Source organism: Gossypium arboreum, chromosome 10 (assembly GCF_025698485.1).
Source record: "Gossypium arboreum isolate Shixiya-1 chromosome 10, ASM2569848v2, whole genome shotgun sequence".
Lineage (NCBI taxonomy): Eukaryota > Viridiplantae > Streptophyta > Magnoliopsida > Malvales > Malvaceae > Gossypium > Gossypium arboreum.
Genome location: NC_069079.1, coordinates 40,566,371 through 40,582,576, shown reverse-complemented (window position 1 = coordinate 40,582,576; position 16,206 = coordinate 40,566,371). Strand labels below are relative to the sequence as shown.

The window sequence follows — 16,206 nt, the reverse complement described above, 5'->3', positions numbered from 1 at the left end:
ACGGGCTTGGTAAGTTTAGTTTCTGTTATACAAACTTACTAAGCATGTAATGCTTACTGCGTTTTATTTTCCCTATTTTATAGTGCTCGAAAGCTCGCGAAGGTTGGAAGATCATTGGAGCATCGTCACACTATCTACTAGCTATTTTGGGTATTTATAGTAAAATCATTTTGGTATAATGGCATGTATAGGACAACTTGACCATTAGTGGCTAGATAATAATGCTTGTAATCTAGCTATAGGAATGGCTAGTAATAGTTGTTTGGATATACTTGTAATGTCATGCTATGGTAGTTAAATATATGTTAAGTAGTTGATCAAATTATGTCTAATATATGGATTGAACCAAGGTAAGATTGCAAGTATGTATACATGTAATGGTATGCCATGATGAATGATGGAATTTGTTTACTTTGAATGCTTGGAATGGTTGGTATTGGATGTGTGTTTCAAGTGCAAGTCATGTGTGTGATTTTGGGTGAGAAATGAAGCTAGAAATGACTTTATTTTGTCCACACGGGCGTGTGTCTAGACCGTGTGTGACACACGACTGAGTACATAGGCGTGTAGTTAGGCTCTGTGTCCCCTATACCTTAATTTTTAGAAACAGAATACTCAGAATTGAGCACCCGGGCAAAGACACAGGCGTGTGTCTTGGCCATGTGAAACTTGCACCTAATTTTGAATTGAATTAATTAACCATACGGCCTAACACACAGGCATGTGGCATGGCCCTGTACTCAAGTCAGAGAGTTACATGGGGTCAGACACGGCATGTAGCACAGGCATGTCCCTCGGACCACACGGGCGTGTGAGCCCTGTGACTTAGAAAATTTTTGTAATTTAGCAAAAAATTCTTAGAGTTCCAAATTAAGGCCCAACTCGATTCTAATGCTCGTATTGGGCCTCGTGAGTCCAATTAAATGATGTTTTGAATGATGTCGGTTAATGAATAGTAATTTACATAAATTATTTGTAAGATGTTCTGAAAGTTTCGGTAATGCTTTGAAACCCTGTTTCGACGATGATGCGGGTTAGGGGTGTTACATTAATAAATCTGTTAATGAGGTGTTGTCCTTATATCATCTCCTCGATGTGGATATGACGACATTGTATGCCATAGGTTCCTACACCATCCGCATAACCTCGGTTGGTTTGTCTTCTCCAAAATATTCATTTTGTTGCGTATCTGAGTTGATGTCGATCAACCTTTTGGTTTACAACGCAATGATCTATCGGGTAACAACTTGAATGGAGTGCTCGATACCGGCGACCACATATGTTCATCTGGGACCGGCAGGAATTCGTTTCTTCACACGTTATACAAGTGCTCTAGTTTGTACACTTCGTCTACAAAGCTTATGTGATCCAAACGTTGATTGTCACATGCTGCAATTACATGAGTGCATGGAAAACTAAGTGCGTCAAATCTCCCATTGTCACAAGTTCATTGTCTTAGGTGTACACGGTACGCATACTTTGATCTGGTTTATCGAACACCGTAACCCGAAATACTAGGTTTTCATGCGAGTGAAACATTAGATGCTTACAGTCCGCTCGTGCTGTAGCTTTGTTAATTTCTTTCAGTACTTCCTCACTCCAAACGTGGCTGCCCCTCGTCAATCCAACATATTTTTCCATTCACTTTGGAAAATGTTCAGCCAAACAGAAATATGTTTCTTTGACAACCGAGTTTATCTGCAAATGAAACGTTCCCTTTAATACGGAATTGATGCATTCCACAAGGTTTGTCATCATGTGCCCATATCGTAGACCCCTGTCATACGATTGTGTCCACTAATTGAAGGGTATGTTAGAGAGGTATCCCTCCCCGGCATTGTTAATTGCCTGTAAGTTTTCCAACATTTCATGGAAATAGTGTTTGACGAGCTTGTACACTGTGGAGAAAAGTGAATAGTTTATCCATAATACCAAATATCTGCTGATCGGTTAAATATCAAACAATTGAAACAGTGGTAAATACATACCCGTGTTGATCACTTGTACGCGTTAAGCTTTAGAATTGTGTTGTCCGTGGTAGTTCGTCGCAACATGTCTTAGACAATACCTATGGTGTGTGTGGTCTCAAAGGCTTCCTTGCCGTTCAATTGCAGCCACTATTCCAAGTCCCCTATCGGAAATGACGCATATATCGAGTTGGAGGCAAACATGCCTCCTCAACCTAGAAAGGAAGAAATCTCAATAGCCTGCTGACACTCTTGACGTTATTGCAAAAGTAATCGGCAGGATGCATTTTTAGTGCACTGCAAGAAAAAAACACTTTTAGAACGTCTGAGCTTTAGTGCTTTTTTTGATAGTGCACTAAAAATGCATCTTACATAGAGCATTTTTCTTCTAGCACTTTCAACTCAACATTTTTTCCCACTTACCCATCAGATATCCTGAGATTTTCAGGATATATTTTCTAAAGTTATCTGAAAGTTGGAAATTAATACATTGAAAAATCTAATCGACCTCAACCTCCCGTGAAAAAAATGATCAAAACTCAATTGTATTAAAAAAATTTGAAAATAAATTACAAACTAAGATTTAATCAAATCGAGTAGTTCAAGTTTTGATTATGAATCGAATTAAATTTTACAATTCGAATAATCCGAACATACGATTGGTATAAATACAATGCTTCTAAATATCAAATTAAATAATTATTAACTTTACATATCAAAAAATTATAAAAAATTAAAGAATATATAAAATTTAAAAAAAACTCAAAACCCTACACAATCCTAAATCCTAAAATCCACAAAATTCTAACCCTACTTTAAAAAAATAAAACCTTAACCCTAAAAAGATAAAAAAAAAACTACTTCTAACTGAAAACATTTTCTTGCACATTAATTGAAAATACTTTTAACTAAAAGTGTTTTTGTTATTTCGACCAAATCTTAATATTAAAAAAAAAACCAACCTAAACTGACAAATATTTTTAAAAAAAAGGATTAAAAAAAAAATCATTCAAAAAAAAGGCCAATATAGCGGAAAAGACCTAAATTACAAAAAAAAAGACATGGAAAGTACCCCAGAAAAAGTGGTGGCCACGAAGAGAACACGTGGAGCACAGAGGAATCGTTTTTAACTGTGGCGAGTCTTAACGCGCCATCTGGGTTACGTTTTTCCATTTTTCAACAAGTAATAATCATCATCAGCACGGTTGAGCGCCACATTTCAAAAATCGCCACGTGGCTCGATAAGACAGCGAGTGACCACACGATTTCAATTTCATTAACAGCAGCAGCAAGCCACCAACTGCTAATAAATGAATAAAGTAATTTACACGTTTTATCATCAATAGTTTAATTAAATTTTCATGATTGAATTTCAGCGAGTAAAAGTTTTGCATATTTTTAACGTTAATCCATATTAGCTGTTCTAATTAACAACAATTCAAGCGTTAGAATTTTACTTTTTAATTTTAGACCACATATTTAACAATTTATGTGCCAAGAAAATACTGATTTTAAAATATATTTAGAAAAATAACATTTTATATTTGATATTAAAAAATTAAGTTAATTTTGAAGAGAAATAAAAATACATTTTACAAAATGCGCTTTCTGACTTTTTTTTACATATTAGTTCTTTTGGTAAGATGATTTACTGTTAGTGATATTTTTCTAAATATATTGATATTTTTATTTTATATTATTTCAAATTTTTTATTTTTAATTAATAAATATATTATTTTTAAATTTTTATTTTAATTCATCTTTTAATTAATAACTCTTTTATTTATAGAAACAAATAATTATTGTCAAATATCATTCTTTGTAATAAATATTTTTATATGTTTAATATTTATTTTTCAATCCATATAATGAGTGTAGTAAATTTTAGTAAAATATATTTTTGTATGTGCATTTGGGATATTTCACATATAAAGATAATGATATTTGAAATAATTAATTGAAATATTTCACATATAAAAATATTTGAAATATCATACCCACAATGTAGATGAAAAATAATGATATTTGAAATAATTATTTAATTTTATAATATTAGAAATCACCTTACCCATAATATAAGTGGAGAAAATAAATATTTGACATATAAAAATTATATCTAAAAAGTTAGTTGATGTTTTAAAAATAAAATATATTTAACATAATGATAAATATCAATTTTATCAAAAATATTTTTATTATATAATTATCAATAATTATTTGATTTTATAAATAAAATATTTATTAAATAAAAATATGAAGTAAAAATTTAAAAAACTTGAAAATAATATATTTATTAATTAAAAAATTTGAAACAACATGAAAGAATATAGAAATTTAAGATAAAATCACTATTATTTAACAATCTACAAGAGGAGTTAATATGTTAAAAATAGGAATTAAAATTAAAAATAAAGCTTGATACGATATGAAATAAAAATAGAAGAGAATCAAACTCAAGACTCAAGAATAAAACTACTAACATTTAACTATCTGACTAAAAGAACTGATGTATATTGTACGATGCGTTTTCTTTCTCCCAAAAGTCAAACTATTTCTCTAAATATTTTTAAAATCAACATTTTTTTCAATTTTCACCCTATTTATGTTTTTTTTGGTATTATACACAAATTGTAAAATTTACTTATTTAGAAAATTATTTTAATTTTGAAAGGAAGAAAATAAGGTTTTAAAAGATAAAATATATTAATGTTTCAAGTGATAAATATTTTCTTTTTAAAAGCTAAAAATTAAATTATTTAATGGTTGGAATTTATTATCCCTTAATGTTAACTCCATTAATAGGATAAGCATGAAAAATAAAATAATTAGGAAACACAAAAACTGCGTATATGTATCTATTACCAAATATATAATAGAATTATTACGTATCAAAATTGTCCGCTGTCGTCTCTCACTATCTCAACAATTATCCTCTTTGTTTTCACTTTTTCCTTCTCACTCGCAGCAAGCAAATAAGAAAAACAAAATTTCTTCAAAAACCCGAAGTTTCCTCTCAGAACAGAAAAATAAAAGCGAAAGCTTTGGGTTTTTTAATGCATGATCTGTTTTCATTGATTAATCAAAAATATATATTTGTTTCTATTTCTGGGTTTTAAGGGAAATTCTACCATTGTTGCCAACTCAATTGACTTTTAATATCGTCAAGAGTGAAAGGGTCAGAGAATTATAATCCTTGCTTTGAATTGTTCATTGTTGGGAATAAGCTGAAAACCTAACTGGGAATTAGAATTTGAGTGTTTGTTTGTTAGTTGGAGAGATGACGCTAGAGTCTTTACCCGGGAGTTCAGGGTATCTGGATTTGTTTCCAGAGAGACGAATGTCATATTTCAGTAATCCTTATGTTTTAGGACTTACTGTAATTGCTGGAATTGGTGGCTTGCTCTTTGGCTATGACACAGGTATTAAATCCCTTTCAACCCTTATTTCTAACCTTTTGTCTTTTTTTGCTCATCATGAGATTTATTGTTTAGTCTGGTTCATCTGATGACAAAGATTTGTATATTTCTATAGATGAAACCAAGTTTTGTTTGAATGTCCGGTTCATCTAATGACAAAGATTTTTATGTTTCAATTGATTAAACTAAGTTTTGTTTGATTGTCTGGATTGTAGCAGCAGAATTGAACTGATCTTAGACATTGAAGGTTTTGTGAACCAGGAAAAGAAAAAAGACTGAGTAAACACATTTTTGGTCTTAAATCTGGTGTCAAAGAAAGAAACACTCTTAGTCTAACATGATTACATGATTGATTTTCTTTTAATTCCTCAATTCAATTGAGCTTTTGTAACTTAAAAAACCCTTAAAACTGTTAATCTAGCTCATTGCTTCTGCATTATGTTATCTGGACTTCTTTAAGCAGTATCAGATATTCAACTGAACAAAACAGGAACACATGATTCTCTTCATTCCTTCTTCTGTTTAATTTCTCTGGGAACATGTTCTCATTTGGAAATGATAATGATTGCAGGTGTAATATCAGGGGCCCTTCTTTACATAAAAGATGACTTTGAGATCGTCAGGCAGAGTAGTTTCCTGCAGGTATTATGAACTTGTAAAGGTGTTCTGAAATACTAAACTTACTTCAGTCATAAAAGAGCATGAAAAAGAAAGAAACCAAAGAAATTTTTATTTTTTCCTTTTTGTGTATGATTGACTGAGTAGGGGAGGAAGAAATGGTGTTAATGATGAGGACTTTGTTAGCAGATCCCCACAGGCAACTTCTTGTTGGATCTTGCGTGTTGTGATAAGGCAACTCTTCATTTTTTTCCCGAAGCACTTGTGTTCGGCACATGCTCGGACATGGTATGGGGATAGGATCCTCTGAGTACATGGAACTCTTGGAAAAAAACTGCCCATACCCATATCCAAAACTTATCCTCGAGTCTGAGTAAAATAGCTTGTGTGTGCTTGCAGCTGCTAGCTTTCAGTTGACTGGATAGGCAATTCTAATCCTGTAAAAAAAGAGCCAAATCTTGTGTTTGCAAAAGGTGCACAAGGGGAGCAATTAGGGGATTGGGAGGGGCCCCATGTCCCCTAAACATGATAGCTTGTGTGTGCATGCAGTTGCTAGGTTTTAGTTGATTGGGATAGGCGGTTCTAATCCCTCTTAAAAGAAAAGGAAAATTTGGTGTTTGCAAAAGGTGCAGAAGGGGAGCAATTGGGTGATTTGGAGGGCTTATATTTCTACTGGCCTTTAAACTCGGTATCTTGTATAACTCCTAATGTTAGTTAACATGCAAATATGTTGTTAATTTCCTAATCTTTCCATGTTTGGAAACATCCTGATTCTTTTAGTTGGCAGGAAACTATTGTCAGCATGGCCTTGGTTGGTGCAATGATTGGAGCTGCATCCGGGGGTTGGATTAACGATGCTTATGGACGTAAGATGGCTACTCTTCTTGCAGATGTTGTCTTTACTGCTGGAGCAATTGTCATGGCCGCTGCACCCGATCCATATGTGCTGATATTGGGACGCCTTTTAGTTGGCCTAGGTGTGGGTACTGCCTCTGTGACCGCTCCCGTATATATTGCTGAAGCATCACCTTCGGAAGTAAGGGGTGGGCTAGTTAGCACAAATGTGCTTATGATAACTGGTGGACAGTTTCTTTCCTACCTTGTAAATCTTGCTTTTACACAGGTCAGCTTGTCTTCCTACTTCATTTAGTTTCATCTGCTTGAGCCAATATACACACACACATTATGTGATGACAATTATGATATCTGTAAAATATTATTATATTTTGCATTTATGAAAAAATTGCTATTTTAAGAAAAGTAGGATTTCCCCATTTTCCTTTAAAAAAATGTTTTTCTATCAGAACTGAAAATAAATTCTCCAATTATCTTGCTCAAATACATTTGTTTGCTTTAGAAGTTTAATATTCACAAGGCTGGTGGCGAATGAAGCTAATAAATGGTTGGCTTAACAAGCTTTAGCTGGCATCTGTAGATGTTGAACTTACTAGGATGGTTCAAATGGTATAGAGTGTTGAATGTGCTTGTTAAATTACTGGTTAATAAATCAATGATGATAACTTTTTCATAATTTTAGAATCTCTTTTTGTGGTTGTTAACGAGTTGAACAAATACTTGATTAGGTAGCCCTCAAATTGTGTTCTAAGTAATACCAGTTCTCTGAGGTAATTGTTGTTTATATTCTTGGAAAAATAGAGTAATATTGTTCTATTTATGCACGTTCATTATTCTGCCAGAGTGAAAGGGTTTTCAGTTTTGCAGTTTTGGAGACACCGTATCCCAGATATTAATACAGGGTTTGCATTTTATTGGTCTTGAACGGAAACATCACTGATGGAACTCACTCGTTCTTTCCTGCTAGTTGGGTTATGCATGCGCAACCATTTTTTTCAGCATGTTGAATTTTACCTTGTAAACTAAATTTTTCCATGGCACGTGATTCTTAACTACGATGCAATGTAGATTAAATGTGTTCCATGTTCCCCTAAAATGTGTGATAATGAAACGAAAACCAGAACTTAGAAAGTGTGTTTAGAAGCTTTGTTACCTTCTTTCTGAAGCCATTTTTTTGGGCTAATTGTCCAGTCAGAGCTAAGACCTTCTAGTTTGATCTCAAAATATAGATCCAATTTCGAGGCTATGGGGACTAAGCTTATTGCATTTTCTGCTAGTAGAGACCCGTGGTTTTGTAAAACAAATCAAAGCATCTTAAGAGAAATAAACATTTGATTCTGTTAGCATAACTAGTTGAAATCATATCCTTTTAAATCTGGATATACGAGTTTTGAGGTCTTAATGTTCTTAGAGATGAGAGAAGCATATGAATGTGTGAAGGATCGGTCCAAATGTTACCGGGCATTTATGCATCATAGGACTTAATGCATTCCAAAATGTTTTCAAGTACCACTACTTGCTGTCTAAAACATTGTTGCTCGAACAGGTTCGAGGAACATGGAGATGGATGCTTGGAGTTTCAGCTGTGCCAGCTGTCATTCAGTTTTTCCTTATGCTATGTTTGCCCGAGTCTCCACGATGGCTTTTCATGAAGGTACTTGTAGTACTTCGGGGGAATATCTTTGTTGATTCTGTATAATCCTTTAATGAACCATCTCATCATATTGTACAGAATGAGAAAGATAAAGCCATAGCTGTGCTTTCTAAAATTTATGACATTGCTCGGTTAGAAGATGAAGTGGATCACCTTTCTGCTGCACTAGAAGAAGAACAGCAGAGAAAGAATACTGTCAGATATTTGGATGTTTTTAGAACAAAAGAAATTAGACTTGCTTTTCTGGCTGGGGCAGGACTGCAGGTAAGAAAACTATCATTGACATTCTTTTAGATTGTGTTGCCTATTGGAATTAAGTTTTTCTTCTATATTTTGTTCTAGAAAATCAACTGGTAAATCTTGTCATTGCTTGAAACACCACTTTGTCTAATTCCAAGTGCGCTTAACATGACTCATGGCCCTTTATGTCTTGTATTTGTAGGCTTTTCAGCAGTTCACTGGCATCAATACAGTTATGTACTATAGTCCAACAATCGTCCAGATGGCTGGCTTCAATTCCAATCAGCTAGCACTTCTGCTGTCTCTCATTGTCGCTGCCATGAATGCAGGAGGAACTGTTGTCGGCATTTACCTTATCGATCATTTCGGAAGGAAAAAGCTGGCTCTTTCAAGCTTATCTGGTGTCATCGTGTCCCTTGTCATCCTTGCTGGGGCCTTTTTTGCTGAAACACCTGGTTCTTCTAATGGAATTTATGGATGGCTGGCAGTCATTGGATTAGCCCTCTACATTGCATTCTTCGCACCTGGAATGGGGCCTGTTCCATGGACTGTGAACTCAGAGATATACCCTGAGCAATACCGAGGGATCTGTGGGGGCATGTCGGCTACTGTGAATTGGATTTCAAATTTGATTGTGGCCCAGACTTTTCTTACAATTGCTGAAGCAGTGGGAACTGGTGTTACTTTCTTGATTCTCGCTGGCATAGCTTTGCTTGCAGTGGTTTTTGTGATTGTGTATGTGCCGGAGACCAAGGGGTTGACATTCGTTGAAGTGGAACGAATTTGGAAAGAAAGGGCTTGGGGAAGCAGTTATAACACTGAAAGCCTTCTCGAGCATGGAAACGAGTCCGCCTAGTCACTATCGAAATCAACCCGGCATGCTTTTCTACAAAGTCGATATCCTGTCCTGGAGGCAGTTGAAGGTGTGAGCTTCATCTTTCTACACATAAATGTCGAAAGGTGAGGCATCTTAAAACATTTAGATTGTTTACTGCATTTTGGTCTTGCATATTTCAAAGTTGAGAAGGAACTTGGTGGTGATGATAGATAATCTTGTATATATAAGTTGTATTATCACCAACGGCACGGGACATCTTTTAAGTAGGCCCGAAGTCGAGGCATGATCCTTGTATATGTTCTTTAGCTCATGTTTTCAAAGCCTTGTTGGAAGCAAAAATGGCAGCATTGGAATCATGATGGATTGTTTTTATTGTAGTGGACACCCCGAAACAGCATCTAATTGGCCTTTTAAAAAAGAAGAAAAACACAGCCCTTTTAGAATGCATAAAACCAAAGAGTGGATAATTAGGGTTAAGATTGACCCCCCTTTTTTTTTAATCTTATTTCAATTTTATTTTATTTTAATTTATAAATAGGAGTATAATTTGTCTTTATTCTGTATTAGTAATAATATCAATTCTAATTAAACTAAATATGAATTTAAATTATCTTTTAAATATCTAAGTTCAATAAATATTATAAAAATATTATTTAAAATAAAGTAAAATAGATAATAGATTTAGTTGTCCAAATTTGAATACGTATACATAAACTCATTATCTAAAAGTAAAGCAAAGCATATTTATATAATGGATAGTTGAGTGTTAATAATCGCATTTATTTCGAATTTGTTACGAATAATAATTTGAATATTTAAATTTGAATATTATTTAAATTTATAATATTCAAATTAAAAAAATAGGCAGTCAAAATATTCGAAATCACGCTACATATCGTCATTCCTAAATTATATATATATATATATATATATATATATATTTCACTTATTATCTTTTATTGTTGGATTTTTAAACATAAACAATATATTTTTATAGTTAATATTTGGTACACTACTTGTGGAATATCATAATTTGATAATTATAGTTCAAATACCTAAGTCTTGAATTTTTATTTCACTATTTCATAAATAGAATTGTTATACATTAGTGATCATCAGCCCGAATCCGAGATAGGATCTGAGTTGCCTACCCTTTATCCGAATAGGTCCCGCCAAATAATTGAGTATAAGGCAAACCGTGAGAGGACAACGAGGGGAGTTCGCTGATCAAGCTCGCAAAGAGAGCTCACACGAACCAAAAGAAAGTTGTGGTCTTAGTTCGCATATACCCAAGGAGATTGCAAAAGGGAGACCACATGATCTGGCAGGCAATCCAGAGTGAAACGCCTATTTAGCACGCCTGAGTTCCGCTCAGGACGTCAGTCCTAGGAATAGTCGGGTCAAGTCAAGAACAATAAGGTCATGTCATTAATAGTAATAGTATGTATAAACCCTCGAATGTTCTCATTAATAAGATACGAGAGAAATTACTCAAAAATTGGTACGGTGAGCGTGGATGAACTTCCAATCATTAGATTTTTTAGTTTGATTTTCTTTTATTCAGTTTCAGAATAGAAATGGTTCACCTAAATGAGATTTCCCCTTCAACCTTTCATCAGGACAGGCTGGAGCATTATGTTCTAGCGGTCAGCATAATGAAGAAGATTTGTTTGCTAGATGGTTTACCGATAGACAGTAGAACTTCGGCAATGCAGTTTATCAAGTAGTTTCTAGTCCTCTAGACCTGAATGTTTCCGTCAATCAGAGGTTGTCGTTTTCTCATAGCCAAGAGGCACCCCCACAATAGTTCTTTACTTTTCAAGAGCAAATGAGGTTAATGAGGGAACAGATAGTCATTCAAGAGGCACGATTCGAGCAACAACAAGCTTTTCAAGAAAAGCTGCTGAAGCAGAACGAAGAGTTAAAAAGGAAGATGAATTCTGACAATTTTGGCTTTCAGGATAACGTGAATACGCAAGACGAGGTCCCAGGAATGCAAGTGAAAGAGTGGTAGAATGAGATGGACGAGTTACAGAGGGATGTAAGGGCATTGTATCCTGAATCTCAAGACATGGATTAATTGTTTTGTTCTAACAATCCATTGGCCTCTAAAATTGTAACGGTGAACTTGTCGTATGAATTCAAGGTCCCAAAAAATATGTTCGAAGGAATGAGGGACCTGCGAGCCCATTTGATGCAACACAACGACTACATGAATGTGTTAGGGGCATCAGATGTAGTAAAATACAAGGCCTTTTTCATGACGCTTAAGGGAAGTGCCAAGGACTGGTATTTGTCCCTTCCTCAAGGTTCAGTTTGAAGTTTCTCGCAAATGGGATAGATGTTTTTAGGAAGATATAGGGCTCATAGAGCAATCATGAGTACACACCTATGGGGCTGGTATTGGTAAAGCAAGGAGATGGTGAGTCCCTTCAAGATTATGTGAAGAACTTCCATGTAGTTACCCTCAATATGAAGAATTTAGAGAACCAGTGGGTTATTGATGCCTTTATAATGGGAGTACAAAATAATCATGTCCAATACTCCTTTACAAATAATAGACCGCAAAGTTTGACTTACTTGTTCAAGCCCACAAGTTCACAGAAGTGGAGGAAATCAAAAGGGCATCTCGTGGCACCTTTTAGAGGGAGGATAGACAGTCCAGGAATAAGGAAAAACCTCGTAGTAGACAGGACACTCTTGACCAATAGTTGTGAGTAAGAAATGATAGGCCAGAGAAGTCAAGCTCAAGGTAATTTTCCTAGGGCCCTCAAGGATCTCAACCAGAGCACACTAGGAGGTATGTTCACCACAGAAGATTTAAAGCTAATACCCTATTGAATGCCACCCGTACCTACATTCTCAGTCAAGTCAAAAGCCTTGGCATCTTACTCAAGCAGTCCCCGATAAGGAGCACTATCAGAAGGTTGAATTCAAATAACAAACCACGATGACATGGGACATAAAACTGAAGATTGTTTCACTCTGAAGAATGTTATAAAAGAGGCAGTGTGAAATGGCGAGCTCGCAAAGTTTGTGAATCAGTGTGGTTCTCAACAAGGTCAAGGTTTGTGCAGTGATCCTAAGGGTAAAAAGAAAGTTAAAGGTACCATCCATATGATTTTGGGTACGGATGAACAATGGGTAGGTTCCAACGCAAAGATGAAGGCACACATGATAAGTGCGATGTTAGTTAGCACTCTCAAAAAGTCACGTCAGCAAGAAAGGTAGAATGTTGAGTTTGGCAATGATTATGAGGAATTGGTCTGCAACAACAAAGGTAATAATCTGATGGTTGTCTCAACGACAATAGCATGTTTTAAGGTTAAGAGGATACTAGTGGATAGTGGAAGTGCGGTTGAGGTGTTATCTTGGGATGTATACCAGAATATGGGGTTGAAGGAACAGACATTGTCAAGGGCTAGTCCATTCTATGGTTTTGCGAACCATCCTGTTAAGGTGAAGTGCTCGATCACTTTGCCAATCACCTTGGGGATGGCGAGCACACGACTACAGAGTATGTACAATTTTTCGTGGAAAACCACCCAATGGGTACAATACTATCATTGGACGACCAATAATGAAGATGGCAAAAATGATGGTCGCAACATTTTGCATAGAGAACAAGTTCTCGACGAGGACAGAGGTTAGGGTCTTGCGATCTGATCAGTGAATCGCGAGGCAGTGCCATATTTATCCATTAAACAAGTGCGAAAGCTAATAGCGGAGGGACAGAGCTTGTAGGAGGCAGAGTTGGCAAGTCAAGTTCTAGATTTAAACAATTTAGATGTAAGAGACAAAGATAGAGGTAAAAAACTCAAAGTTGCATAGCACATCGAGACCTTGCAACTATTCTGTGACGATGAAGAAACTGTTAGAATCTCATCGGCATTGGTGGCAAAAGATTACAGCATGTTAGTCTAGTGTTTGAGGAAGAATTCAGATATTTTTGTCTGGTTAGCAGTAGATATTCCAAAAGTAGACCCCAAGTGATTGTCCATAAGTTGAATGTGTTCCCAAATACAAAACTAATAAAGCAGAAGAAGAGAAAATTTGAGTTGCAGGTGGTGAAAGCAATAAGTCAAGAAGTGGCTAAACTGTTGTCAATGGGTTTCATCAATAAAGTAAAGTACCCAGATAGGGTTTCAAATATGGTTATAGTGAAAAAGGAAAACGAAAAATGAAGAATGTGCATTGACTTCACTAACATCAACAAAGCATGCCCTAAAAATAGTTTTCTTCTACCTTCGATTGGCCATTTAGTTTATGCCTCTACAGGTCAGAGGTTCATGACCTTCATGGATGCCTTCTCAGGCTACAATCAGATTCTGTTAAAACAAGGTGACCAGGAAAAAATAGTTTTCATCATGGAAGAGGGGATTTTCTACTATCAGGTTATGCTTTTTGGCCTTAAGAATGCAGGGGCAACCTATTAGAGATTAGTGATTAGAATCGTCAGAAACCACATAGGTCGTGGACTTGAGGTTTATGTGGATGACATATTGGTAAAAAGTGGATCTATGGGAGATCCTGTGTAAAGCTTATTTGAGATATTTGCAATCTTAAAAGCTCACAACATGAAGCTAAACCCTAAAAAGTGTGCCTTCGACGTGCGAGCTAGCAGATTTTTAGGCTTCATGATTTTAGAAAGAGGGATAGGAGTAAATTTGGAAAAGATTCGCACGATCATGGAAATATCTCCCTCACGAACCATAAAAGACATTCATCACCTCACAAGTATAGTGGTGGCACTTAATAAGTTCATTTCCAGAATGGTAGACAAGTGTCTCCCATTCTTCAAAGTTTTGAGAACCTCTTTTTCGTAGATTGAATAGTGCAAAGAAACTTTTGAAGAATTGAAGTTGTATCTTACTTCCCTTCTGCTTTTGAAATCCCCTCAGGTGGAAGAAACCTTCTATTTGTATTTGGCTACCTTGGAGGAGACAGTAGCAGCAGTGTTAGTCAGATTAAAAGGCGTTCACCAATTCCCAGTGTATTACACTAGCAAGGTACTCTAGAGCGGTAAGCTGAGGTGCTTGAAAATAAAGAAGTGTACTTTTTTCTTTGATGGAAACAGCTCGCAAGTTGTGGCCGTACTTCCAAGCTCATCCAATCGTTGTCATAACTAATCAGCCCACAAAGGAAGTGTTGTCCAAGGCAGACACCTCAAGAAAGGTAACAAAGTAGAGTATTAAGTTAGCTGAATTTGGGGTGGAATTCACTTCGTAAATAGTAGTAAAAGGGCAAGTGCTAGCTGAGTTTATGGTAGTGTGTTCTTTTAAGGAGACTACTGACACAACAGTAGTTAACCCACCTGATATGCTCCCAAGTTCCTAGCAAGTTAGTAGTTTTGATTATACAGCACGTTATTTTACTCCTTCATTTCCAAAAGCTACTCGCAATCCCTTTTACGTAGGGCTGCAAGCTCCTTATAGCGGGTCTCAACCCCACCAGCATTTTTTTTAACACCCAGGTGAGGCTTTATCCCACAATAATTGTAGAAATAATTCTCAGGCTCCTCTTTAAGATCGGTCAAAATTCAGCCCAAGTCATTGTTATTATTACAATAAACTCCATGTGGCCATGACTGAATCTCGGCGACTACTCTAAGTGCTTCAGCGACCTCTTTATTATCATCTAGCCTATACCCATTAGGGTTGTAACCCTCTAGGTAGTAATGGAATACGTTCCTCACAGTGATGAGGTCTTCGATGATCAAATGACTCACAATACAAAGCCTTTCCCATTGGGATTTCATGTAATCTGTTCTTATGGTCCGTTTAAACAAGCACGTATCCTAGCTCAACAAAAACCACTTCGTAGGAAAACCAAACCCGTCTACGACCTTGCATCTTACCCTAATATGTTTTTCCCATTTTAACTGAAGATTAGAGCAGCGGTTCACGATAATTGTTTCACATTTTGGGTGAAGAGAAAAATAATAGAAACCCGACTAATCTCCTCGATTCTGAGCCTTCAGCAAATACAAACTCTAAAAAACGGCGAGCTCTAGTACTTTATTTTGACGAAGATAGTCAATAAAGTATGAGAACGCGATCCACCAGATGAATCTGCAAAATTGCCTAGGAGCAATCCCATACTCACGCAGGAGGTGGCAAAAGAACGGATAAAGAGGTAGGTGAAACCCAGCCTCTAAAGCATCAAGGGGGAGCAAGAAACCACTGTCGCTTACATCGCTAAGGTTGTGCTCCCCTTCAGGAATAGAGAACTCGTACGCGAAATGAAGAATTTCAATCCCCCGTGCACGCAAACTCTGTTTCATTTCTTCATATTTTATAATGTAGAGGACAACCTTAGCCTCGATGGAGGTCTTAGAAGCATGTTCCTACAGTGGGCAATGGGGGAGTAATTGGCCACCGACTCCTCTCATTCTTGGCATATTCGGTGAAGAAAAGAAAAGAAAAAGGCGGAGAAAAATTTTTACCTTGAGAAAAATCTTTGACTTGTTCTAACTTCAAAAACGTTAAGTATGAATTTTAGGGTTTCAGAAGCCCCTCTTCTTAAAGAAATTTTTCCCTGCGTAATGACGGCTCGAATAACCAAGAAGCCTCAACGGTCAGATTCGTACAAGCACGATCGACCTGTACACATGGCGAA

At 36.0% G+C, this 16,206-nt stretch overlaps 1 protein-coding gene across 2 annotated transcripts; it reads left to right on the top strand.

Moving 5' to 3' along the window:
• The first annotated feature begins 4,835 nt into the window (after window positions 1-4,835).
• Window positions 4,836-9,927, top strand: LOC108489190 (inositol transporter 1). 2 transcript variants are annotated; one of them, XM_017793530.2, is made up of 6 exons: window positions 4,836-5,386; window positions 5,955-6,025; window positions 6,789-7,124; window positions 8,403-8,510; window positions 8,589-8,774; window positions 8,953-9,927. In XM_017793530.2, the coding sequence occupies exons 1-6, from the start codon at window positions 5,245-5,247 to the stop codon at window positions 9,604-9,606; spliced, it is 1,497 nt and encodes a 498-aa protein (XP_017649019.1). In that variant the 5' UTR covers window positions 4,836-5,244; the 3' UTR covers window positions 9,607-9,927. The 2 variants fall into 2 exon arrangements, with proteins under 2 accessions (XP_017649019.1, XP_017649021.1); XM_017793532.2 differs by lacking the exons at window positions 4,836-5,386; window positions 5,955-6,025 and adding an exon at window positions 6,165-6,689.
• The last annotated feature ends 6,279 nt before the right edge of the window (window positions 9,928-16,206 follow it).